At 37.4% G+C, this 27,338-nt stretch overlaps 1 protein-coding gene across 2 annotated transcripts in view; it reads left to right on the forward strand.

The window, feature by feature from the left end:
* UNC5C (unc-5 netrin receptor C) overlaps window positions 1–27,338 on the forward strand; it is a 368,160-nt gene that overhangs the window by 274,303 nt on the left and 66,519 nt on the right. For both annotated transcript variants that reach the window (XM_019741124.2, XM_019741125.2), the window contains exons 5-6: window positions 21,506–21,686; window positions 25,078–25,245. In XM_019741124.2, the coding sequence (XP_019596683.1) occupies window positions 21,506–21,686; window positions 25,078–25,245 (349 nt within the window). The remainder of the gene's footprint in view (window positions 1–21,505; window positions 21,687–25,077; window positions 25,246–27,338) is intronic.

Genomic DNA, 27,338 nt, shown 5'->3' on the forward strand with positions numbered 1-27,338 from the left:
CTATAAAACCATGCATCTAGGAGCCATAAAAAAAATGGATCCTTAAATCACACGACACACAGGAAGGGATGGCAGTTTTATATACCTTTGCTGGGAGCACACAATATGGGGCCAATATGCTCCAGTCCTAAAACATAATCAAATTGGGAATCACTCGTCTTCATTAATAAAATCATGTTAGTGTTTTGAGAACTCTGTGCCAGACTGGAGTGCCAATACAACTGAAAAACTTAACTGTTGGACGGATTTCTAAACATTTTACCTTCCTACTACAAGAGCTGGGAACCACTCCTCATATAGGAAGGCTAGAAATCTCGACTGCACCTGTGAGGGCTGGGACACAGAGCCAAATGTGACCAACTCCAAAGCCCATGTATTTTTTGTTGTTGTTGTTTTTTTCCTATAACCAAAAAACGTTTAATTGACTGTACATTTTTGAAATTTAGTGCATTAAAATGATACAAATTGCGTGTAGGCTTATTTGATTAATTTTCATGAACTAGTTAGATAATATCCAGACAAAGATACATTTTAGAAAAGGTCATTTATTTTAAAAGTGTTACATCACCTCATCAATTTTCTAAAAATAAGCACATTTATTTGTGTTGCGTGTTGTTATTCTCTACACTTCATGAAATGTGAAAATTTTAGAATTTTACAATGGAAATTAAACTCAATTACAGTGCCTTTTTTTAAAAGAATATTTCAATGATTTTTAACCATTTTATTTGGTGATGTCTAAGAACTTTTTACTAAATATTTTTCTAAAATAAAACTAATTGTTATGTTCTGTATGTCCCCAAATCACATATTTTTGGTTTACCAAAGTACTGCTCTTCGTTCTGTGAGAAATAATGTTTCAGCTTCTAGAAATCAAAATATATACATTGCTAAGAATCAACAGAATCCAACATTGTGGTTGTCTGAAACTTTTAAAAAGTCATAATTATTAAATATTTTATCTAATTCCTAGCACCTACAAATAATCCTTGGTACATAGTAGCTGTTCAATAGATAGTTAATGGGTGAACTAATTTTGAGTAGATCCCACTGACTTTTATTTTCCTTTGCAATCATGTCTTTCCTTCTTCTCTTTGAATATATCTACAGATCTCAATTAACGGCATGCTTCTTTATAAAATCTTGTTCCTTATGGTAGTAGTTTTTATATTCTGTATGGTTAAAGTTACTCATTCATGCCTCTGTTCATACATTCATTCATTTATTCATTCTTTCACCACACTTTAGCCCTGAAGGCTTTATTTCTGCTTCTCAAACAACAACGTTTGCAATTGCTCTTCCCTGTACCTACAACACTCTGCTAAGCATACTTGTTTCTTTCTAGGTATTCATGTCTTAGTGTGTAATCACTTGTTCAGAGAGGCCTTCCCCGTCATCTAAAACAAGAATCAGCAAACTATAGCCTATAGGCCAAATATAGCCAACCACCTGATTTTTTCAGAAAGTTTTATTGGAACACATCCATGCTCATTTATTTACTCATTGTTTATGGCAGCTGTTTAGAGGCTATATGGCCCACAAAACCTGAAATATTTACTAAATGACTCTTCATAGAAAAATATTTTCTGACTCCTGATCTAAAGCACTATATAATGCTGATTTATATTTTTCCTAGCCCTTAGGAGCACTGAAGTTATCCACTATGTTTATTTGTTTATATATTATCTTTCTTCTCTGTTGAGAATTACTTGGAGAATAGACATTGTCCGTTTGGCTTATTGATGCAGTCCAGGTACCAGGAATAGTGAGGCCACATAGTATATACTCAACAAATATTCTTTGGATGGACAATCAGTACATTTTGAACATCTATGCTAGGGCTCTGTGCTAGAGACTGTGAACAGATATATATTCAGATATTATATGTACATATTCAGAGATATTCAAAAGGTATCATATTGAATGTATCATATACATATGTGTAATCATGCTCTCAAGAGCTCCCAGAGTAGGAGTCTGCAAACTTTACACAAATTATTACAGTACAATATGATAAGTGGTTTGAAGAGTGCTGGAGCTGCACAGAAAAGAAAACACTAACTCTGCTTAGCAGGAACAAAAAGGGCTTCGGAAAAGAAGTGTCTCCTGAGGTGAATATTGAAGAATGAGTGCAATTCTCTCTACAGAAAGGGAGAAAGGCATTCTGGGTAGAGTGCATAGAAAATATGAGTTATGAGTGGCCAAGTTAATGATGGTCACAGGCTGAGGAAACTTCCAGAAGTTCAGTATGTCTAAAGAGTAGGATTAAGTTTTCAAAGTGAAGCTAGTGTAATAATCGGGGATAGCTTGTAAACGGTTTTATATGGCACATTATGAAGTTTGAATTTTAACTTAGAAACGACACAATGGAGAACTTTTTTGTTGCAGTTATTGTTTATAAGATTTCTTTTTTGATGAGAGCAAAGGGGAAGGAAACCTGTCATAAAGCAGGTCAATGTAGAAGCTTCTTTTGTATCCCAAGTGTGGTTTCTTTAAAGGACCAAGCTGCAATGCGGTATTGACTTACAGAGCCTCTATTTCAATGATATTTGTCTCAAAATGGCTCCAAATGATTTCTGTATTGCAAAATAAAGCCAAATTCTGGAGCCAAAAAGCAAACAAAATATTGTTAATGAGAATTGTTGGAATTAACATAGCATCAAAATACTTAAGAGTATGGCTAGAGAAGAGGGGCCAGATTTGAAAAACATTTTAGGTACCATTCATTACTTACTGGAATGATTTTTAAGAGAGGTGTGAGGATTTTACTATAAGCTTTGAGTGTAGGAATGGGAGAAAAATGACTCCATTAATTAAAAGAAGACCCAGAGGAACAAATTTAGAGAGAGAGGACTGATGTGAGGAGATGTTGAGATCAATTCAGCAACTGCTATGCTTTGCATATTTGTTGAGCATTCAGGTGGAATTATCTAGAAAATAATTGAAAATATGGGACTGAAATTCATCATATTTGAGTTAACAGCCATGAGAGTGAATGAGATCACCGAGCTAACGCATGTGTGCCAGTTGTTGGAAAACCTGGCTGCACAGTAGCATCACCCGAGGAGCTTTAAAAACATAGATGCCTGGGCCCTTTGTCAGCTTGATTAAATCAGATCCTATGCAGGTAGGGCCTAAAGCGCAGGAAGGTCTTAAAAGCTCCCCAGGTAAGTACGATGCACAAATTTGAGAAACACTTCTACAAAATAAAAGGGAGAGAAAGTGAAAGAGATTCCTGACAGAACTATATGAAAATAATGGATGAAATAAAGGGACCAGAGGAGGTTTAAGAAAGAACAGATAACCAGGTGGCAATAAAACCGCAGAGGGAGGGAAAATGCCCTTGGACTGGGCAACTAGGGAGGCCGCTGGTCATCTCTGAAAGATAATTTTGAGTAGAGTGGTGAGTGTGAAACCAGACAGCAGTAAATAAAAGAGTGCGATGGCTGGTGAATAGATAGACGCTGTGAACATTCTGTTCTTTCAAGCAGTTTAGCCACAAGTGAAAGAGCATGTGGAAGCATAGCTGAGAAGGACAAGTGTGTCAAGGGGTGATTTCGTTGTTGGTTTGTTTTTAGGATAGAGGAGACATGTGCATGTTTGTGGGTGACTTGACACTCAGAAGAAAGGATGAACTTTGAGAGGAGTTTACATATCTTTTGGTGTATTTGGTCTGTTAGGAAAATAAAAGACATGACATCTACTGATATTAAGGAAGATCAGAAAAATATTTAGTAATTTCTTGATGACCTAGAGCCTTTCAAAGAGCCTAGAGGTGGAAGAAGTGACCAGTGCATGCAATTTCTGAGTGCAAGATTCAGCAAGATGGAGTTGGGAATGATCTTGGGTGTGGTGCATACACCCTCAAGTTTGTGTCTTCTATATAAACTTTCTTTTTTTCCTATTAGCTAACACTTTGCAGCTAGAGTAGGATGACCTTTTTTTAGTCTTTCATCGATTGAATGTTGAACAAGGTATCACAATGTGAAGACTGTTGTTCAGCTTCCTTGCCAGGGAGCGTGTTGCCTAAGAAAATGAAAAAAACACAGGATTTTTAGTTAGATTTAACACAGATGAATCATAGCATCTGGATATATGCAAATAGAAGGTGTCTTTAGGAGAGAATTTGATGGAATGCTGTTAGGTAAAGCATGTGCCCGTTAAAAATATTTTTAAATATCTTTAATTTTGCCCTAGGTATTATTCTTTCCTGTTTATTAAACTTAAGTCTTACTTTATAAAAGTCACTTAAACTAGTAAAGATACTTAATGTCCTGGAATACAATATTTACCATGTGGAAAAATAAGCATAACATAATACCAGCTTAAAGTTGTGTAACAATTATCAAAAATTGTTTTGTATATATTACATCTTGCCTGTCTTACAGGAGCCTCATGAAGGAGTTAGGACAGATATTAGTATTCTTATTCTAAAGATAAAAATATAAGGTTTAATGATATTACATGACTTGCCTAAAATCACAAAATCAATGAATGGGACAACTGTGTCTTAACTCTAGACCTTTATATGAGATGCAAGTGTCTTTTGGCAAGCTCTCACTGGCCTTAGGTAAAAGTGAAGTGAAATACATAACTGCAGAAGCACCCAGGAGAAATATGTGGAGGGTTCCATTCATCGGTCTGCAACTCCAACTCTTAGTATCCTGTCCTTTGGTCTTCCTCATTCTCAGCCTCCATCATCCTCCCCTGCTAGAGTTCCCTTCTTGATGACGGAATCACCATCCTCCTATGCCTTAGTGCACTGATCTTCAAATTTTTGTTAGCATAGCCCTAAAAGACCTTTTATATACGTATGTATTTTATTATATATACATATATCATATATAATATGTAACATATTTTAAGTTAGTATCTAAAATTTTTATCACAAAATTAAATAGTGGGAAAATACATTATGTCTGGGTATAATATAAATATTTGGTAACTTTAAGTAAAACAGATGACTTAAAGTGATCCAATGCAATGCAAACACTGTAATAACTTCTTACCCAACATTATCCATTGACAAAATATGAGAACAAGTCCTTCTTTAATAATAGGGAATATTTACAGTGTTCCTTTTTTTCCTATTTTAGCTTGTATTTCTACACCATTTCCTCCATAGATTTTTTACTCAAACACAATGCAGTGTGTGCATAAAAGTTTTTATTGATCATTCCATACTTCTCTTTAATAAAAATATGCAAATAATTTTTATTTCTTATGACCATAGAGATTTAAGTGTTAAATTTGTTTTAGATGAAATTGTCTGTACGTTCATTATGATTAGTACATGATTTGTTTAAAGAACCCAAATATATTGCAAATTTGATAATTATTTACTATAAAGACTGAATTTTTATTGGAAATACATTGTTTAATAGGTGACATGGGGTTGTCCTTCCCCTTGGTTAACTCATTTAGCATACTTGAATGTTACTGGTGATATAAGACAGGATAAAATCAATTTTATTTCTGTCACTAATAATAGATTCAAATAGAAATGAGATTCTTCTAATCCATAAAGAAGTAGATAGGAATACATGGAGTTATATTGTAGCAGTGTCCCTCAACTCTTTGCACAACTTCCAAACTGTATGCCAAAAATCACAGTGTTCTATCATCAAAATTTATGTTTAGTGACCCATCAGCTGGCATATTAGGTCCTCCTTCAATTTTGGTGAAAGCAAAGAATTGTAAACCACCCGATTTGAACAAAGATTTGTTACCCTGTCATTACAGTCCCTTATTCTCTCTACCTGCGAATATTCCCAATTACTCAATTGTTTGGCATACTGGAGGTCTTTATACCCTATGCAATATATAATACCATGGTAAGATTGGGATGCAAGACGTGCCTTTATTTTGAAAAGTAGAAGGCAAGTTCTCAAGGCTATTAGTTTTAGGGATGAAATGCATATGGAATTTAAGATATAAATACTGATTCCCTTAAAAATGTTTTTGCTTGGGTAGCTCTTAGAAAATTTTGCATACTGCTAGTTTGAATCCCAGTTTGAAATCCTAATGCCTTCAAACTCCTTTTCATCTGAACATGTCCCTTAGTCATTTATATGCCATGTTTTACAATACTTCATATGCTGTAGTTTGAGATTTTATTTCTCCAATAATTTGCTTGTGAAGACAACCTTCTAATGGTAGAATTGAAAACTGGTCCCTCTTAAAGATATTTCAAGTCACTGCTAAAAATTTGAGAAGCAATTTTGGAGAGCAAGAAGGCTTTCTTGATGCCTCTGAAATCAAAGTGCACTCAGTGCCAGTGTAAGCTCTGAAAGCAAACCTGTGTTGGTTCCGTAAGAGTAAGCAGGGTACTGCTGATAATAGAGGGTGCGTCCCATGTCTCTCCTGTGGATGGCACCGGTTTCCTGGGGAGTGCCAGCCAGAGGCTAGCCCAAGCCCGTATTTGGAGTGGCTATGGTGTGTCTTAGTGTCCCAGCTTCTTCCAGCAAGCACCACATGATCCCAAGCTTACCCTCTCAATGCTCAAGTCTGTGCTATTATAGGTGCCTCCTCCCAATTCTGTACTTTATAGAGAAGGAAAAGCCCAGAACTCAGACAGTCCTGACTTCAGATTTATGCTCCTTCACAAGCTGTGTGAGTCGGTGCTAGTTCTTCCCTATAAACATCATTCTCGTTTGGAAAATGACAATATAAATACCTCTCTCACAGCAAGGCTGTGAGGTATAGATTGTGTCTATAAGTTACACTTATAGGTACCTGGAATGCTCCATATAAGCTCACTGTTTTCCTCCTTGTTCATTCTTTACTATCATGCTCTATCCTTCTCACCCCCTTTTCTGTCCTCCCAATTTTCAGCTTAGGAAAAATATTCTGATTTGAACTCCCTTAAACCAGGTCAGGATTTGCATTAGGGACCGTGTAGTGCCCTCTTTCCCTCCATGTTGCATCCCTAATTCTCCCACCCTAAAGGATGGTAATTGTTCCATAACCATAAGGTGTGTCCCATAATTTTCCCTCTTCTTTCCCATGAGAGCAGTCCATCTGCCCCAGAATCATTTCTATGTGGGGAGAAAGAGAAACAGAAAAGAGAGCTCAGGACATTCACTCATGAACTTGGGGGTGACGGGGAGAGCTGAGGTGCTAGAAAGAAGTTCCATCTCTTGGGACTTGGATAATGGTGTTAAAACTAATGATGTGTATGCCGTTATATGGGGGTGGGGCTGGGTAGAGACTGATGTCATTAAAAGAACAAGTGATGAGGACTAGCTTGAAGTAGCAGGAGAAAAGAAGTGGAGAACTCACAGAGGTAAAATAGAAATCATATGAATGTGGATGGTCTAGGTCTAGGTAAAAGTAATGGTAATGGTTTCTTTTGCTGTGCAGAAACTTTTTAGTTTGATATAGTCCCATTCATTTATTTTAGCTTTTATTTCCCTTACCTTTGGAGTCAAATTCATAAAATGCTCTTTGAACCCAAGATCATAAGTTTATTACCTATGTTTTCGTCTATGAAGTTTATTGTTTCAGGTCTTGTGTTTAGGTCTTTGATCCACTTTGAATTAATTTTGGTGCAGTCCAGTTTCATTCTTTTGCACGTGGCTTTCCAATTCTCCCAGCACCAGTTATTGAAGAGGCTGCTTTTTCTCCATTGTATGTTTTTGGCTTCTTTGTCAAAAATTATCTGTCCATATTTATGTGGGTTTATTTCTGGGTACTCTGTTCTATTCCACTGGTCTGTGTGTCTGTTTTTCTGTCAATACCATGCTGCTTTGATTATTATTGTCCTATATTACAAGCTAAAGTCAGGGAATGTGATACCTCCAGCATTGTTCTTTTTTCTTAGAATTGCTTAGGCTATTCTGGTTTTTTTGTGGTTCCATACAAATCTGATGATTTTTTGGTTGTATTTCTTAAAAAAAAAAAAGCCATTGGAATTTTTATGGGGATTGCATTAAATCTATATATTGCTTTGGGTAATATGGCCATTTTAACTATGTTGATTCTTCCAACCCATGAACACGGAATGTCTTTCCATTTCTTTGCGTCTTCTTCAATTTCTTTTAAAAATGTCTTATAGTTTTCAGCATATAGGTCTTTCACATCCTTGGTTAAGTTTATTCCTAGGTATTTTATTCTTTTAGTTGCAATTGCAGACGGAATTGGTTTTTTTTGTTTGTTTGTTTGTTTTTTTATTTCTTTTTCTGAGATTTCATTGTTAATAATAGGAATGCAATGGACTTTCATACACTGATTTTGTAGCCGGCAACTTTACTGTATTCATTTATTGTTTCTATTAGCTTTTTGGTGGAATCTTTAGGGTTTTCTATTTATAGCATCATGTCATCTGCAGAAAGTGACAATTTAACTTCTTTATTCCCTATGTGGATGCCTTTTATTCTTTTCTCTTGCCTGATTGCTCTGGGTAGAATTTCCAATACTATTTTGAAAAGCAGAGGTGATAGGGGACAGCCCTGTTGTGTTCCTGAACGTAGAGCAAAGGTCTTCAGTTTTTCACCGTTAATTATGAGATTAGCTGAGGGTTTGTCATATATGGCCTTCATTATGTTCAGGTATTTTCCTTCTGATACCCATTTCATTAATTGTTTTAATCATAAATGGATGTTGTATCTTGTCAAATGAAGAGAACTGACTCTGGGTGGTGAAGACACAATGTGATATATAGATGATATATTACAGAATTGTACACCTGGAATCTATGTAACTTTGTTAATAATTGTCACCCCAATATACTTTAATTAAAGAAAAAAGTAATGTAATATATAAATTATCTATGATTTATACTTTATTACCAAGTACCATAATTAATATTTCTCAAATTAATATTATAGAATTTCTTTTATTAAAAATCTTTTCTACTTAAGCCTTTAGAAATTAATGTAGTCTGATGGTTTGCATATAACCTAAAATAATTAGAAAATAATATTTATACAGACTGATTAAAATGTCATGTTCCGAAGCTCATGCATGCTGATTACATCTCTAGAATCATGAACTCATAGAGTATAAGTGGAAATATATATTTAAGTTTGGCATACAAATTAGATTGGTCAATTTAATACTTAATCACTTATATATTCCTAGTCTTAAAGAGTTGTACTCTAGTGGTAAGTTGACTTTGTCCCAATAGAAATGTCACTGAAGGCAGAAGGAATTCAGCTATTAAGATATTTTACTTTTTTTTTTTAGATTAACACCATTTCTCTGGTATTTTTTAGAGTGGTTTGGGTTTTGTCCCATCTCCTTTAGTATACCTTGATTGTCTAATATTAATAATAATTGAAGAATATTTGCTGTATGCCAGATACTGTGTATTAACTCATGTGACCCTTAAAAACCTTATGAAATGGGTTCAAGAATTATCCTTATTTTATAAATGAGGATCCCGAGGCACGTGGAAGATAAGAAGCTTACCCAGGAGAGGCACAGAAATGACAGAGATCAGTTTTGAACCCAGGTGATCTAGCCCAAGAATAGCCCTTTTAGCTGCCATGGTAGGAACTCATTCTTAAAGTAAGATTCTCAATTTCATACAGTGGGATTAATCAACACCAAACATAACAACGTAATATGCAAATAGGACATCCTAAACTCGTGATGTAACTACTTTTATTAGCTGTTAATAGCATCCATGTCTTTATAAACACTTGAGTCAATTACTTCAAATATGCTTATTGAAGTATTGAACTTCAACTTATTGAAAAGACAGCAGTTACTGGGCCACAAGGACAGAAATGGCACTTTACGTCACTTCAGCCCTGACAACGAGTTATGGTTTATGGGCAAAGTCTTTTATTGTTTTCTGAACTTCAAACTATTTTCCTCTCTTCTTGAATGTTTTATACATAGCTAAAAATAACGTCTAACTCAGAAAGACCTCCCATGTATAAATCAGATGATTTGCTAAATGGGAGAAATTGGAGGAAGCAAAGTCCCAGGGTTAAATCAACGAGAAGCATTGAAATGACCCAAACGTAAACAGAATTTAAGGCCAGACCAGAATTCTGACCCCTGATTAACCAAGATTAGCTTACAAAGAAATAGCATTGAAACAATAGTTAGTTACTATTAAATGCCATAAAATTCTAGCACAACAAAAGATATTGTATTGTTTCTTGGGATTTTACATAGACTTTACATAAGGAGACTTACTGTGAAATTCCTTCCAGTGGCAGTGTGACTTTATCTGGTGGTGTTGGGTTCTAGATCCACTGTTTGAAAATGATATATTTTTTAATAAAATGATATATTTATTAGGCTCTCATATGGATTCCTTTTGCTGATTCAAAAAGTCCTTTACATGATAAACAGAATTATTCTCACATATTGTTTTCCCTTCCACACATCCACTCCCAAATTTTCAATTAACTTTATCATTTTTCTCTAAGCCAAATGGGAATATTTTCTTTCTTTCTTTCTTTTCTTTTTTTTTTTTTTTTTTTTTTAGCAATATCCATGTTCAGTTCTTAGTGCTAAGCTAGAGTTGACCTAAGAGAAGCAGAAGTATCAGGATTTTGCTGTCATTGTTTTACTATTTCAAAACTTTTAAGGAAAAATATCAGTGTTCATGAAAAACAATGGGATTTTTTTAACAATTCAGTTGTCAAAATCATGCTGTGCAGCCTCGATTTCTTGAAAGATCAGCCAGATGTGGATTGATCCTTATCCTTTCCGCCCTCAGATCTTTTCTGCCTCCTGCATCACTAATCCACATGCAGATGCCCAAGCCAGAACTTGGAGATAGGCTCCTCTTGCACCCTCCTTTCCCCATGCAATCAACTCCTCTGCCCTATCCCTTGTCCCTTCAACTCACTTTCTGAATCTATTCTTTTCTCCCCACTCTCATTGCCACGTCCTTAATTCTCTCTTCATCGTCTCACCAGGACTATGGCAAGAGCCTCTAACTGGTTTCCAGCTTCCTCTGTGCCTCCCTCTAGTCCACACTGCCCTTTATAACAATCTTAAAGCAAAGTGTCACTTTACGCTTCCTCAATTTAAACCTTTCCCTGGATTGCAGCAACTAGAGGTAAAAGCCAGATGTGTTAGAAGAACTTTGGAGTCCCTGGACGATCTCCTGAAAGCAGCTTCTGCATCGTTCCTCCACTCCCATTCCCACACAGTGCAATTCATGCCCATCTGTCCTGGGCTCAGACTCCCCGAGCAGCATCAAGCCTGTGCGGGAGAACCTACTGTTGTCTCTTCCTCAAATGTCCTTCTCATCCTCCTCTTTCCTTCTTTGCCTTCCCACCTTTCAGAAACTAGTTCAGACATTTCCTCCTCACATGTCCTCTCCCCACACTATGGGGACTTCACTTTACCTTCATCCTGCACATATGTCTATGGTTTCTCTGTCACACTATAATTGATTGTTTATAGGTTTTTCTTCTTATCCAGAGAGCTCCACAAGCCAGCACTTATCTGATTTGTCTCTTTGTCCCCCAGCACTTGACACAATGCCTGGCGCATGATAGGTATTCAGTATTTGTGGAATCTAATTAAAATCACAAGATGCTTAACCTTTTGTTGAAAATTAAAAATCTTAGGAAGCTCTAGTGTAGGCTCTTGTTTACTATGACCATTTAGATAGATGCTGTGCTTATGAGTACTAGATGAAAGTCTGTAATAATTATTCAAACACTTTTAAAAAAATTCCCAGCAAACATGTACGGTAGGTAGTCAACTAAAGGGATGCGATACTTTCAAAGATGCCTTAACTAAAACATACTGGCGACAGGATACTTTAGACCCATAAATGGCAGTGAGACATTGGGTCTCACAACATAATTCTAGAGGCCCTCTTGTATCTCATGATATCTCCAAGTAGTCCACTTCGAATCCAGGCGAGCTCCATAGGATTTTTTCCTTAGGCAGTGAAGATTTGTGTGCTTTTTTTTTTTAAAGATTTTTATTAAAAATATAGCTAACACACAATATTATATTAGTTTCAAGTGTACACCATAGTTATTTAACATTTATATACCTAAAAAAGTGATCACCATAAGTCTAGTAACCATCTGACACTGTACCATGCTATCACAATATATTGATTATATTCCCTATGCTTTACTTTACATCCCCATAACTATTTTGTAACTACCAATTTGTACTTCTTAATGCCTTCACCTTTTTCACCCTGCTCCCCAACCCCCTTCCATCTATCACACGAATAAATCTAGTACCCATCTGACACCATACGTAGTTATTACAATATTATTGACTATATTCCTTATGCTATACCCTACATCCCCATGACTACTAGGAAATAACCAATTTGTACTTCTTAATCCCTTCCCTTTTTTTACTCACCCCCAACCCCACTCCCATCTGACAGCCATCAAAATGTTCTCTGTATCTATGAGCATATGTCTGGTTTGTTTGTTTGTCTTGTTAAGATTCCACATATAAGCAAAATCACATTGCATCTGTGTTTCTCTGTCTGACATACTCCACTCAGCTCATTACCCTCCAAGTCAATCCATGCCACTGCAGATGGAAAGAACTCATTCTATTCCCTGGCTGAGCAACATTCCATTTTGTATATGTACCACCTCCTCTTTATCCATTCTTCTATTGATGGAGACCCAGGCTGCCTCCACGTCTTGGCCATTGTAAACAATGCTGCAATGAACATATGGATGTACACATCCCCTCGAAATAGTTTTTGGGTTTCTTCAGATAAATGCCCAGAAGTGGGATCACTGGGACTTTCTTTGTTTCTTGTTATAGCCTTTGCATTAAAGTCTATTTTGTCTGATATAAGTATTGTTACCCCAGCTTTTTTTTCCCCATTTTCATGAAATCCCCCCCCCCCATCCTCTTACTTTCATTCTTTATGTGTTTTTGAATCTGAAGTGAGTCTTTTGTAGGCAGCATATGTAAGGGTCTTGTTTTCTTATCCATACAGCCACCCTATCTTTTGATTGGAGCATTTAATCCATTGAAAGTAATTGTTGATAGATATATAGTTAGTGCCATTTTATTATTCAAAATTTTTATCTTTTCTTTTTATTTTTTCATCTTAAAGAAATCCCTCTAATATTCCTTATAATACTGATTTGGCGATGATGAAATACTTTAGCTTTTTCTTGTCTGGGAAACTCTTTATCTGTCCTTTGATTCTAAACAATAGTTTTGCTGGGTAGAGTAATCTTGGTTGTAGGTCCTTGCTTTTTATCACTTTGAATATTTTGTGCTAATCCCTTCTGGCCTGCAAAGTTTCTGTTGAGAAATCAGTTGACAGTCTTATGGGAGCTCCCTTGTAGGTAACTACTTTTCTCTTGATTCTTTTAAGATTCTCTCTTTGTCTTTAATTTGGCATTTTAATTGTGATGTGTCTTGGTGTTGGCCTCTTTGGGTTCATCTTGTTTGAGGTGTTCTGTGCTTCCTGTGCTTGTATATTTCTTTCCTCCACCAGATTAGAAAGTTTTTCATCATTATGTCTTCAAATAGGTTTTTAATTCTTGCTCCCTCTCTTCTCCTTCTGGAAACCATATGATGTGAATGTTGATATGCTTGATGTTGTCCCAGAGGACACTTAGCTATACTATTTTTTTTTTTTTTTGATTATTTTTTCTTCTTGCTGTTCTGATTGGGTGTTTTCTGCTACCTTATCTTCTAAATCACTGATTCGATCCTCTGCTTCATCTAATCTACTGTTGATTCCCTCTAATGTATTCTTCATTTCAGTTATTGTATTCTTTATTTCTGACTGGTTCTTTTTTTTTAAAAAAAAAAAAAAAAAAGTTTGTTTTTTTGTTTTGTTTTTTTTCTTTTTTATTGGGGAAGGGAAACAGGACTTTATTGGGGAACAGTGTGTACTTCCAGGCCTTTTTTTCCAAGTCAAGTTGTTGTGCTTTCAATCTTACTTGTGGAGGGTGCCGTTCAGCTTCAAGTTGTCCTTTCAGTCTTAGTTGTGGAGGGCACAGCTTAGCTCCAGGTCCAGTTGCTGTTTTTCTAGGTGCAGGGGGCACAGCCCACCATCCCTTGTGGGAGTCGAACTGGCAACCTTGTGGTTGAGAGGATGCATTCCAACCAACTGAGCCATCCGGGAACTCAGCGGCAGCTCAGCTCAAGGTGCTGTGTTCAATTTTAATTGCAGGGGGTGCTGCCCACCATCCCTTGTGGGAGTTGAGGAGTCGAACTGGCAACCTTGTGGTTGAGAGCCCACTGGCCCATGTGGGAATCGAACCGGCAACCTTCGGAGTTAGGAGTATGGAGCTCTAACCTCCTGAGCCACCGGGCCAGCCCCTGACTGGTTCTTTTTTGTTTTCTATCTCCATTTTTATATTTCTTATCTCTTTGTTGAAGTTCTTCCTGAGATCATTGAGCATCCTAATAACCAGTGTTTTTAACTTTGCATTTGGTAGATTGCTGTCTGCATTTTGTTTGGTTCTTTTTCTGGAGCTTTGTTTGTATCTGTGTCTCTTTCCCCCCACCCCCATTTTTGCTGCCTTGCTGTGTTTGTTTCTATGTATTAGGTAGGGCTTCTATCACTTCCAGTCTTAGTAGAGTGGCTTGTGCAATAGATGTGCTATGAGGCTCAGTGGTGCAGTCTTACGGGTCACCTGAGCTGGGTATTCAAGATGTATCCCTTGTGTGGGCTGTGTGTGCCCTCCTGTTGTAGATGAGACTTGGTTGCTGTTTACACATCAGTGGGAGGAATTGATTTTCAGGCTGGTTGGTTATGAGAACTGGCAATGACTATAGCGGCAGAGCTGTTTTGCAGGGGCTCACTCTACAGAGCAGGATTCACATTAGCAGGGCTCTGGTGCCTACCCTGTGTGCTTTTTGGGTGTGTCATACATGGAGTTGGCTGGCGGATGCTCCAGTTTGGTCTGAATCTTACCACCAGACCCAAGGCCTCCTGGGAGGGGAGCCACTGGAGGCCAAGTTCAGTGGCAACCTGTGCTCTGCCCAGGGCCACCTGGCATGAGCCACAGAGCAATACACAGATGGCCACCACCCACACTGGGCTTGGAGTTGCCTTGAGAGGCCAAGCTGCAAATTGAGATCGGCTGTTAATTGTGCCAGGCCCGGGTCTGCTCAGCGAGAGGTACAGGATGTGCCAAAGCTAGATGCTGCTTGTTTGTGTTTTGTGAACCTTTGAGACATTTTAGGAAATTCTGCAGCATGAGCCAAGGCAAGCTCTTTATACAGTAAAGCAACTGAAAGCAGTTGGGTATAACCAACCGTTGAGTGAGGCAGTGTCTCAGAGAATCAGGGCAAATGAATCATGTTGGGCAGGTTGATGGAGCCTCAAATATGATGGCCACTGGTGTCTGTATGCTGAGATGGAGGAGGCTCAACAAAGAAATAATGGCTTCTACCAGCTCCTCTGTCCAGGAGAAAGTTACCCCTCTAGCCCTTGCCCTGAAGGCAGACAATTCAGTGCCTCTCCATATGTCTCTGGCGTCTGTAAAGCTGCTGCCCAATCGCTGAAGTTCAAAGCAAGTGAGTCCATCAACGAGTAAGTCCATGTGTGTGCCCTTTAAGAAGATCCCCTGGGACTCCAGCAGCCTTCTGTCTCACTCAACCACAATCTCCACTGGTTTTACAGGCAGAAGTTGTGCAGACTTCTTTCCCTAGCACTGAAACCCTGGGCTAGGGAGCCTGGTGTGGGACTGGGACCCTTTGTTCCTCTGGGAAGGGACCTCTGCAGCTGATACATCCCTCCCAGTTTTTATTGGTGATATGGAAGTGTGGGATCAGCCCGATTTTACATCTCCACCCACTCCTACCAGTCTCAAAGTGGTTTCTTCTATATGTCCCTGGCTGAAGGGCTTGTGGGTCCTTGTAAAGACTTTGGTTTTGACACTGATTGAACTAGGGAGCCACTGGAAGGCTGGAGATGAGGTATAGCATGGTATGACTTAGGGATAAATATTACTCTAACTACTTTGTTGAGATAACCTGTTGAGGGGCAAGGGGAAAAGCAAGATGTGAAGTTGTTGCAATAATCCAAGAGAGAAATGATGGTGACTTGAACCAGGAAGTCAGTGGTAGTAAGGGGATGAGATTTCAATGTGTTGCTCTGATATTAAATGGACAAAGGAAGTAGAAGAGAGGAGTCAAGGCCAAGTCTGAGGTTTTTGTCTAAGAAACTGGAAGGATGGAGTTGGCATTAACTGAGATGGGTAAGGCTATGGCAGGAGCAGGCCTGGAAGGGCAGTTCAGGAGGTTGTTATTAGACAACCGAGTGGAGTTGTAAGAAGGCAGTTGAATATATGAGTCTGGAGTTCAGGGGTGGGCTCTGAACTGGAGATAAATTTAGGAAGTCATCTGCATGAGACTGGATGAGCTAATCAAGGAAGTGAATATGGATGGAAAATAGAAAAACGAAGGGTTCCAAGGATGGAGCCAACACCGGGGAACAGACTTCAGCTCACGGAAGTCATGGGGAATGAGTGAGGTAGGACAAAAAGCAGGAAAGTGCCATGTCCAGAAAAACCAAGTGAGGAGCGGAGAGGGATGAACTGCGTCAAACAGTGCTGCTGAGTCAAGTAAGAGAGCACTGAGCCCTCACCAGCACATCTCACACAGTGAAAGTAATTGTGACTTTGAAAAGAGCAGTCTGATGAAATGGTAGAGGTGGAGGCAGACTGGAATAGATTCAGTAAAGATGAAGAAGAGAGGAATTGGAAAGAGTAAATATAAACAACTATTCCAAGGGGTTTTGTAAGGTGAGCAGAGGAATGTGGGGGTGACTAGACATAGAAATGAGTGGGGAGGGATTTTATTTTAATTTGTGAAAAATAATTGCATGTCTGATGGAAATGATTCAGTGGAGAGAGAAAATGAATGATTCAAGAGAGAGAGAAGAGAATTGCTGGGGCACACACTTGAATAAGAGAGAGGGAATGGGATTCAAAGTACAAATGAGAGGTGACAGGTCGGAGCACAGAGAGCTTACCTAGAAACAAGAGAGGGTGCAGAGCAGAGAGGGGGAGCTTTGGAAATTGTCTCATGATTGTCAGTTTTCTCAGTGACATAGAAATCTTGGTCATCAGCTGAAAGTGAGGATAGAAGGGGAGGTAGTGTTTAACAAAAGAGGAGAATTTGTGAAATAGCTGTCTAGGAGTGTGGGGCAGTGAATAGACCATGAAAATAGAGTATGACTTTCAGGGATGATTAAAGGCCCACTTGCGTTCTGTTATCATGAATTTAAGATGAGCCCATTGATTGTGTCTGTTCAGAGCCATGGTTCACTGCAAGGATACAAAGGTAGTGTAGGGGAAGTGTGACCAAGTGAGCACCTTGAAATGAGAGAGGGATGCAAGGGTTGAGGATATAATGTGAAGGGTTATTGATAAAGTCAGACACTGGAATTTACACCTGGTCAAAAGAAAGAGGGAACACAGAGGGGTGAGGATAAAGTTGGTAAACTCAATGGATTGTAGGTCCTGGTGCAGGTTTGTTGAAATAGGGGTCCTAGAAATAATAACTAGGAAAGACAGAAAATGGTGAAAAGAGAGGATGATTGAAACTGAGTGTATGGATGGGTTGCAATTATTGGTTAAAGACAGGAGTTAGGCCAGTGCTGCTCAAACTTTAATGTGCATGCAAATCCCCTGAAGTTCTCATTATGATGTACATTTTTGATTCAGTAAGTCTAGGTGGGTAGAGCCTGTGATTTTGCATTTCTATGAAGCTCCCAGGTGACATAGATGCTATTGGTTCAAGGATCTCATTTGAAAGGCAATGGTCTAGAGTGGTATGTCAGGATCCCAGCAGCAAACCACTGCCCCTTGCAGCGTTTAAAAAATACTGATGCTAGACCAGTCTTAACCAACAAATCAGAGTTTCTCTTGGTTGGATTTAGAATTGATATGTTATAAATGTTCTCCAAGTTATGTTGCAGTGAAGCCAGGATTGAGAACCTCTGGCCTAGAATATATAACTATGAGGGTGAGTGACTTAGAGGCCAAGATCATTGCAAAAAGGAAGGTTATGGAACTGAGGGGCCAAGACATTAAAAGTGTAATCTTTTGGTTAAAACACCAGAAATTACGACAGAAGTTGTACTCGATAAAATGACTATGAGTCCAGAGGTCTGTAGATGACTACAAAAAATATGGCAATTGGGTGACATAATCGGATGGCATGAGATTGAAAGCAAATTTATTTGGAGAGAGAGGTTTGGAATAGACAATGCAGAACAAGGACACTTACTGGACCGCCATGTTATTTTGTTAGACTTGTTAGATTTGGGAAGTCAAATACCCTCCATTTGAGAGGATTCCAAAAGAAGCAGTAGTACAATGAAGAACTAGGTTTTAGTTAGAGAAAAATGAAGAAAACAATCTTAAAAGAGATTGACATTTTGGAAGATTTTACTGCTGTATTCCAAGGCAGTAAAGATTTTGAGACTTTTGGAGGGCAGGTGATGGAGATGCATAGAGCAGAGTGAGGATTCTAGTACAGGAGGGAGTGATGACCTGCAGTCTGGACCCGAGCCTCTCGTGGAGGTGATGGTCTCAAAGCAGGGGATTGTGGCACAACTGGGAGTACTAGAGCATAGGGAATGGTGGGGAGGGGTTTTGCCAGAAGCCAGAGAAGTCCTTGGCTCCCTTCTCCATTTCTATAGCTGTTTTCTAGCAGTAGAATGCTTGGTTTCTTCAAACAAAGGTATACAAATGAACACCATGTGGAAAACAGATCAAGGAAGAGCTTCTCTGGTTAAAGCCAGAGTTCGGATAGGACAGTTTCCCCCTCGCAGGGCCCCAGGGGCCTCCTCAGCACTTCTGAGGCTCTTCAGGGGTCCTTGAAGCTCCAGGGTTGGTGAGAGACACCCAAGGAAAGTGCAAAGTCATGTATAAGAAAGGAAAGACCATATACCCAACAATCTTGTAAGTCTTTTTAAGTCTCTTGTCAACTGTTCGGATTGCTAACTTTTTAACATGTAACAAACTCTTCAAATAAACAAGTGGTTTCCAATATCCCTTGAGATCTCTTTATGTCCCTTATGATCAGGAATAACAATACTGCTGTGAACTGATATTATATAAATAGGAAAACCCTAATTTTGAAGAGTCATGACTTAGGGCATGTTCTCCAGAAGCAAACCATGAGGCAAAGATTTGAATGCAAGTGCTTTTTACAGATATGCTCCCAGGAGAGCCTCAGAGGTGGATGGAGCCAGCAGGAGAGAAAAATAGAAACCCAGAAAGAGTGTAAATTCAGTCAAAATCTTAAGGAGGTAGCTTCAGCCTAATTTCTGCAGGAGAATGCTGGAGAGTAACCACTCAGGTTCTGACCCCCACTCCCCACCATTGTCCACAAGGCTTATTTCCACACCCTGTGAGCCAACACGAAGGGGAACGTTAGGGGAGTGGGCTGCGAACTGCAGCACTTCCAGGAAGAGTCCTGGAGCATAAGTGCTGTCCTTCAAAAAAGAGTAGCAGTATGGATCCTTGAAAGAAAAGCACACAGAGAACATGCACACACACACACACACACACACACACACGTGCACAAGTGGAAGATATACAAGACCAGCTCAGTGGAACCCAACAGTGACTTCTATAAGTGGAAAGCTTTCTTTAGAATAGTATAGATAACCTAGAAAGATTAGATTATATGTGTGTGTGTGTGTGTACATACACATTTTTAATGTGTTTCATTAATTCATGTTTTATTAATTTGTTCTTTCATAGGTTTTGTTTTTCCATTTCTTTTTATTAGTTTCAGGTGTACAAAGTAACATAATAGTTACCATGTTTCCCTGAAAATAAGACCTAGCCAGACAATCAGCTCTAATGCGTCTTTTGGACCAAAATTAATATAAGACCCGATCTTATTTCATTATAATATAAGACCGGGTCTTTATAATATAATGTAATATAATATAATATAATACCGGGTCTTATATTAATTTTTCTCCAAAAGATGTATTAGAGCTGATTGTCCAGCTAGGTTTTATTTTCGGGCAACATGGTAGACATTTACATCCCTCACAAGATTCAACAAATATTAATGTCAGCTTTCAATTACTGTCAAGTAGATTTCTGACAGTATGAATTTTTCTACCTTACCCCTTGCAGTTCTAGCAGGATCACATTACCATACACATAGGGCCATATTTTGAGAAAATCCAGGTCGAGTGAGTATGAATATCTGATTAAATATATCCAAGCATGGCCCTGACTGAATGTGCTGTCTGTATTTGAAAACAACATGTGTGCTTTAAAGTTCCACTGTTTTAGATGGATTCTATTCTCTTTCTCAGTTCCATTAGTGTAAATACCAAGAATGGTTATCTATTTCAAAACGTACATAATTCCAAATAGTTGCTCTTATCTACTTCCTCATACATTTATTTCAGGATTGTTGTTTGTTTCTGTTTTTCTCTATAAATGGTGGCCTCTCTTCTATGGATTAGAGGAGCACTGTTGTAGAGTCCCTGCATTAGATTTAATTGAGAGCTGTGCAATGTCAAGCCCACTGACAGATTTAGAGATTAACTTCCAGACTTCTTGTGGTGCCAGAGAAGTTCCTTAAGATTTTGAAAATGGCAACACTATTGACTCCCTACCACTAAAGGTTACGTGTATCCACATCCACACTAACGTAAAAGGAAACTTTAAGTGTGGTAAATATCAATATCGTTTTGCTTTGTGGAAAAACCTGTGCACAGGAAAAAGAAAGAGACACAGGACGAGAAATATTTTATCCTTCCTAAGGGCAGTTTATACAAATATATTTTGCTTCCTTTCATTCTGTAGGAATGTTGCTATTGCTAAATTGATATTATTTACATAGAAAAAATGTAGTTTAATAGTTTTGGACAGTCATGTCTGAGGTCACGTTCCCCAGAAGCAAACCATGAGCCAAAGATTTGATACTACTTATAGACAAAAGGAGAGATTTGAGTATGATTTATATGCTATTTGGATTATATTGAGAGTTGGTAGAAAATCTTTCCCCTGGCCCCCAAGTATTTTGGCTTAGATGCATCTCCAAATATGTGTTTACTACATTTAAAAGTAAGTGCATTTTTCAGGGAAATTTAATCCAAATGTTCCAGCAAAGCTACACATACATCATCCAAATGTTGTTTTATTAGAGCTACATGATATGTAAGATGCCTTTTGAGCTTTTAAATTGTTCTTATAGTCTTTACTGAAAAGCAGCAGGTAAGTTGCCAAGAGTCAACAAATCAAATAGCAGAAGGTTCGAGTTCAGTTTGAAATGCGTAGCCTATTATTTTTGATTGGGTTCTGAACTTGGCAGTGCCAGTTCTCTCTTCCTGCCTGCAGGGCAAAGTGGAAACAATTTGAACACTGTATTTCCCAGTGGGTTCCGTGGCATTTGAGAATAGCACAGTACACACAGAATCAGCATGTTTGGCAGGTGAGCGATCCCTCACATGACCTCAGAAAGTTACTTCCTCCCAGTTTGCAGAAGTTCATAGCACGGAGCAATATGCTACATATTGCAAAACCCACATTAGACTGGCAGCCATCAAGGGATCCATATTTGGGAATTAACTATTTCTCTTGTGCATCTGTAGGTGGAATGGTTGAAAAATGAAGACATAATTGATCCCGTCGAAGATCGGAACTTTTATATTACTATTGATCACAACCTCATCATCAAGCAAGCCCGCCTCTCAGACACGGCAAACTATACTTGTGTCGCCAAAAACATTGTTGCCAAGAGGAAAAGCACTACGGCAACTGTCATCGTCTATGGTGAGTGAGCTGTTGGGTTCGCACTCTAGTTTATGTCAAACTGTAGTTTCCCATTTTAATTTAAAATATCAAACAAGAGGCCCATTTTCAATCGCCATTGCTGCCCTCTTCCAGCTTCTCACGTGGACAGTGAGAAGTTTAACTGCTTCTCTGATACTCATAGAAAGACTAGATTTGGAAATGCCTAGTCCTTTGTCAATCAGTTTGTAGGAAAGTGAAAGAAAGTGCCAGTAGATATTCCTGCTTCCCTAAGTTGTCCCCTCTCCATACCCTGGACCACTGAGATCTAGAGTGAGGTCAGAGATGTAGCTGCTTAGAGCAGTCTGCTGCTGCTTCTGTGGTTCTTGGCTCAGTCCAATGGCTGCAAAACATCAGGCAAACTGGAGCTGACATGTTCCCCAAACACCTCAGAGCAACTTCCACTTCCTAGAACTTTCTTTACACACTCCATTAGGGGCATTCTGTGTGAAGACAAGCACGGCCATTGCCAAGAGGCCCTAATCCTACCATGTGACAAGGTTCAATATCATGACTTCAGGAACCTTCCCTCCCACTCTCTGGCCCTTTCTAACCGGTCTCATCTCTAAGCCTATCATTTCTCCAAAAGTAGTAAACAATTTCCTATCCAATTTTGCTGTGGTGTATGATGCTTTATCTCCCTGTATGGTTTAGAACTCAGTGGTTTTCTAGTCATTCCATGAGTAGTTCCAGCGCCCCAGCTAATCTTTAAGTGCCTTTATGGACTAAATGACAATTCTGTATATTCACATATTTCTCACAGTTTGGACACATAGTAAGTTTTCATATTCTTGATGAGTTATTGTCTCTGAGGAAACTGAACAACATTGGGAAAGATTTTGAGGTTATGCCACCTCCTGAATTATATGACTATTATTTAGAATGCAAAGAAGATTTTCATGGCTGCTTCAGTGTTAAATAAACTCTAGGGGCCTTAGTGTCTGGATGAGTGACAGAGTGATAGTCACTATCAAGAATCTGTCTCCTGGTACTTACTTAGAGCAGATAGTACCATAAGGATAGATGTATTCTCATGTGGTAAGGAGTTAAGAGAATAGAAACGATTCTGATGCCCCAAAGGCCGAATATAGTGATGCTTTAAAACCGTCATTTTCATCACAGAGATGCAAAGTATTTTCTTTTAATCCTCTGAATACTCTAAGGTTTAATTTCCTAGTCAAGATAATGGCTATGTTGAATTATAAGAAATTGCATTTCTTTAGTCACAATGATGTATTTCCTACTTTTTGTCTTTTTCTAAACTGAATGAGTTAACAGCATTGAAAATGCAAAAGAGGAATGAGGCACATGACAGCACATACCAATTATAAATAATTAATGAAGGCAGGCTCTGTATAGAGGTGTTATATAGATGTTTAATACACATGCAAATCTCTTTTCCTAGGTAGACCGCATTTTCCATACCCAATAATTACAATCAATAGTCACAAGTAATCAATAATTACAAACCACACATTGTCTTCAGGAAGACTCAAATATAAGTAATAAGCATTTTGAGTTCAGAAAATAGCATCAGACTAGCTAGCGGTCAGGAGTCTTGTGTTCTAGAACTAGTTCTACCACTAACTGGCCTTCAGTTGGTCTCTTAGCCAGGATGCTTTGAGCCCTTGTCACCTTCTTCATAAAGTGAGGGACTAGGCCTAGGATCTTCAAAGACTTTTATTTTCTCTAAAAGTTTATGATTATTCATTTCTCATTAAAATCCTAGCAAAGAATACATGTGTACGATAACCGCAAATATCATCTTGCCAGTATGCGAATAAGCAATTTATACTGACAACATTTGAAGTTTTGTCAGGTGGAGCAGGTTAAGTTGCTTTTTGGAACATTAACTGAGACTCTACCTATCAACCATCTCCGTGTGCTTTTCACAGCCTCAGAAAATAAGTTGTCCAAGGCTCACAGGTTGGGTTCACCAGAAGTCCACAGGAAAACATATGCATCTAACCAGTATTTCAGTTTCGAGTCAGTTGTATATATTCATTTTATTTTAATTAGTGCTGTTTTTAGATTGCAAATATGTATCCATTACAGAAAATTTGGGAAGCATAGAAATGGTTAAAGAAGAAAATACCTATAATCTTGTCATTTTGAAATGACAAGAAATTCCGGAAATAGCTTTAAAAATATACTACTGATATTTTCTACACATCAGTAGGACTTTAAAACATGAGATATAAATATAAGCGTTATTTAAAACATAATATTGACATATTCATCTATTATTAAATACACTTCTACAGCATCATTTTTAATGGCTGCCTAGGAGTAAATCACATGAATATATGTGGTTTACTGTTTTCCTATTGTTGAACATTGCAGTTGTTTTCGATTATTTATCTTTACATAAAAGAATAACCCTGCTGTGAAAAGTACACTTGTCTGAGTCTGTGTACACGACACATTCATGATTATTCCCTATTATGTAGGTTTCTAGAAAAGGAGATGTTGGGCATTTTATGTGCACATATAATGTTTATGTTTCTCAAATGGCTAATACTCTTTTTTACTACCAGGAGGCATATGCATATATTAGTTTTGTCATATCTTAACTATCAGCAAATAATTTTTGTTAGAAATTGCTTAATTACAATAATTTTATAGACTCACATTATTGAAGTACTAAAATATATAAGAATATTTTCTAGAGTGAGACTTCCAGAGGTAAATAATGAACAGAGTGTTACAGTGTAGGTTTTATAATCTCACCTATACTAACATCTCCATCAAATACCATAATTAGCCTTTATACATAAAATAGGTGTCCATTTCAATTACATCAACTAATCGCCAATTCAATCAAATAGCTATTCAATTGTTTAAAATCTAGCAATGTAACACTTTATTTCTTAACAAGTTTCAATGGTTAGTTAATAAAACTGGCTAAAAATCCTTGAAAGGTTGTAAAGTTTACATATGCTAAGGAAAAATAATCAATCATCTGTTGAGAAAAGGCTAAATGATTTTATTCAGTTCCCATGTTTCTGATCCACTTACTGCCTTGACATAAGGATGTAAACATTTTAATTTGAGATAAGCTGTCAAAAGTAATTTTTGGAGCTTGATTAGGTAAGGGGATGTATGTAAAAAATAAAAGAAAGAGAACACAGTCCTATTTACTTTTCTGAGTCGGTGAGTAAATATTGGTAATTAATTTTATTTATCTCTACCCTTAGATTCTTCATTTCCACAACAAAACTTTGAATGAAATGCTGTGCAATATCTCTCATGGCTTTGAAGTTTTAGATGTTTTATGGTCATTTGGGAGATAACTTTTCATTTATGTGGTTTGTGTGTCTTTGTGTGCATGCACATATGTTTAATCTACATTTTATTATTTACCTCCTTCCAGTAAATGGTGGCTGGTCCACCTGGACAGAGTGGTCTGTGTGTAATAGCCGCTGTGGACGAGGGTATCAGAAACGCACGAGGACCTGTACCAACCCAGCGCCACTTAATGGTGGTGCCTTCTGTGAAGGGCAGAGCGTGCAGAAAATAGCCTGTACCACATTATGCCCAGGTAAATAAACCAGTGTTTTCATTCCAAATGTCTCCTACCATTCTAGAAATAAGTTTTAAGGGCTATACACAAAGCCTTATTCTTGACCTCAATGTGTGATAAACATTATTTAAATCCATCATATCAATCAATGCTTATATTGCTTAGAAGTGAAGTATTTTCTGCCAAAAGAGTACTTACCTTTATTACCTAAACATGCAAAATAGTATAAAACAAGACATTAAACACTTATAAACACAATCCCTCTCTATTACCAAATAAAATTGCAGGAGCCAAGGTTGCAGTCTCTATAACTCAAGGGATTTGAACAGAATTGAAAGCCACACATTTTAGGAATAACAACCCTTGATCTTCAGAAAGCCATAGAAATTCATTGGAACTGAAATTTAAAAATGTTTTAGACTGAAATATTTGATATTTGGTGTCAGTTTCTGGGCAAGGGCAAATAAAACATTTGGAATCAGTTAAAAGGAAGTCTAAGCTTTGTGACACATGAGCTACTAGATTTTGAAAATACAATGCAGTCAGTTCTTTATTACCTGGTTCATGTTGGTCACCTATTTTGTGAGTTATTTGCAGTGGTATCTATGCCAAGATTGTAGTCCTCTGCCTCTGAGCATCTTTCTGTGTTTTTTCATGTTATCACCAGGTATTATTTGAAGTTATATAATATCGGACCAAATCAAAACCAAAACTCACCAAAATACCTAATTACACAATAAATTGAAAAGTTCATCTAAAATTATTTGGAAATAATCCATATATTTAGTGCATTCCATAAAGGTAGTTATTATATTGTCAATTTCATTATTAAGATTAATAGTCTTCTTACTCCCTTTATTTTGCCTAATGTTTGTCTGGTTTATACTTTAATAGAACCTTTCTTAGAGATGGATTGAAGAAATGAACCGAAGAGAAAAACATAATCTATATTATTTATGCCTATGTTGATTTCCAAATATCAAAACAGTATCCCACATTGAACCCTTTGAGAACTTTTATTTATGGAACAAATTTTGACACTTGGCTAGGCTTAGAATTTCATTATTTTATCTTGTACTCTCCTATGTAGAGAGCTAAGTACTCTCCTATGTAGATGTTGATTTCCACAATAAAAAATTCACTTAGCATTCTGAATTAAAATGGAAGTGTGTGTGTGTGTGTGTGTGTGTGTGTGTGTGTGTGTGTGTGTACTTTGGGATGGTCTGGGTCAATGCAAATGCATTTTCCCCAGATAGTTAGGAGCTGCTTACACAGCCAGCTCTGTATGATTGAAATATTAATGCAGTCATCATTTTTTTCACGTGTGCATATTTATGTCTTGATACATAGTAAGCATACTATATTTATACAATAATTTGAATATGAAATCATATAGTAGAGTATTAAAATTGATATAATTTCTATCAATATGCCGTTATAAGATGCTATGTAATGTATATTAGATATTCAATAAATGATCTTTAACATTGTTTTACATTTAATTCTATTTAATCATAATTATTTATGTATTTCAGGGAAAATTTTTAAAACTCTGATCAATATTTTTATCCTATTAATGTAAGAATCTTTAAAGACTGCATTTGAAAATATGACCTTAGTGAAATTTACTATATATTTCTTTTCAAATTAGGATTGAAGTCATGGTGGGGTTTTTTTGTTTGTTTGTTTGTTTTTAAATAGACATATCTCAGCTCATTATCATTGAAATTACTGATAAACCAGCCACCAAAATTAGGAAGAAAGTGAGTCAACTCTAAGTGACTGAATCACAGCAAAATATTTGGAATGTGACTCAGTGTATTTTTAAAATAAAAACAAAAATGTGTACATCATAAAATAATGGAGTGGAATCATCAAATAATAAATGGAAAATAATATTATTTTTTCAAGAAGTCACTGAAGAAAATCTCAGCAGAATCAACTAGCCTGGATGAAAAATCAAATCAAAAGAGTATATAGATCACAGACAGATGACAGATCGATGATAGATAGATAGATAGATAGATAGATAGATAGATAGATAGATAGATAGATAGATAATGTAGATTTCTTCCCCTTCTACCAACCTCTTGTCCTTATCTCCACATAGG

Source organism: Rhinolophus sinicus, linkage group LG02, assembly GCF_036562045.2.
Source record: "Rhinolophus sinicus isolate RSC01 linkage group LG02, ASM3656204v1, whole genome shotgun sequence".
In the NCBI taxonomy this organism is placed as follows: domain Eukaryota; kingdom Metazoa; phylum Chordata; class Mammalia; order Chiroptera; family Rhinolophidae; genus Rhinolophus; species Rhinolophus sinicus.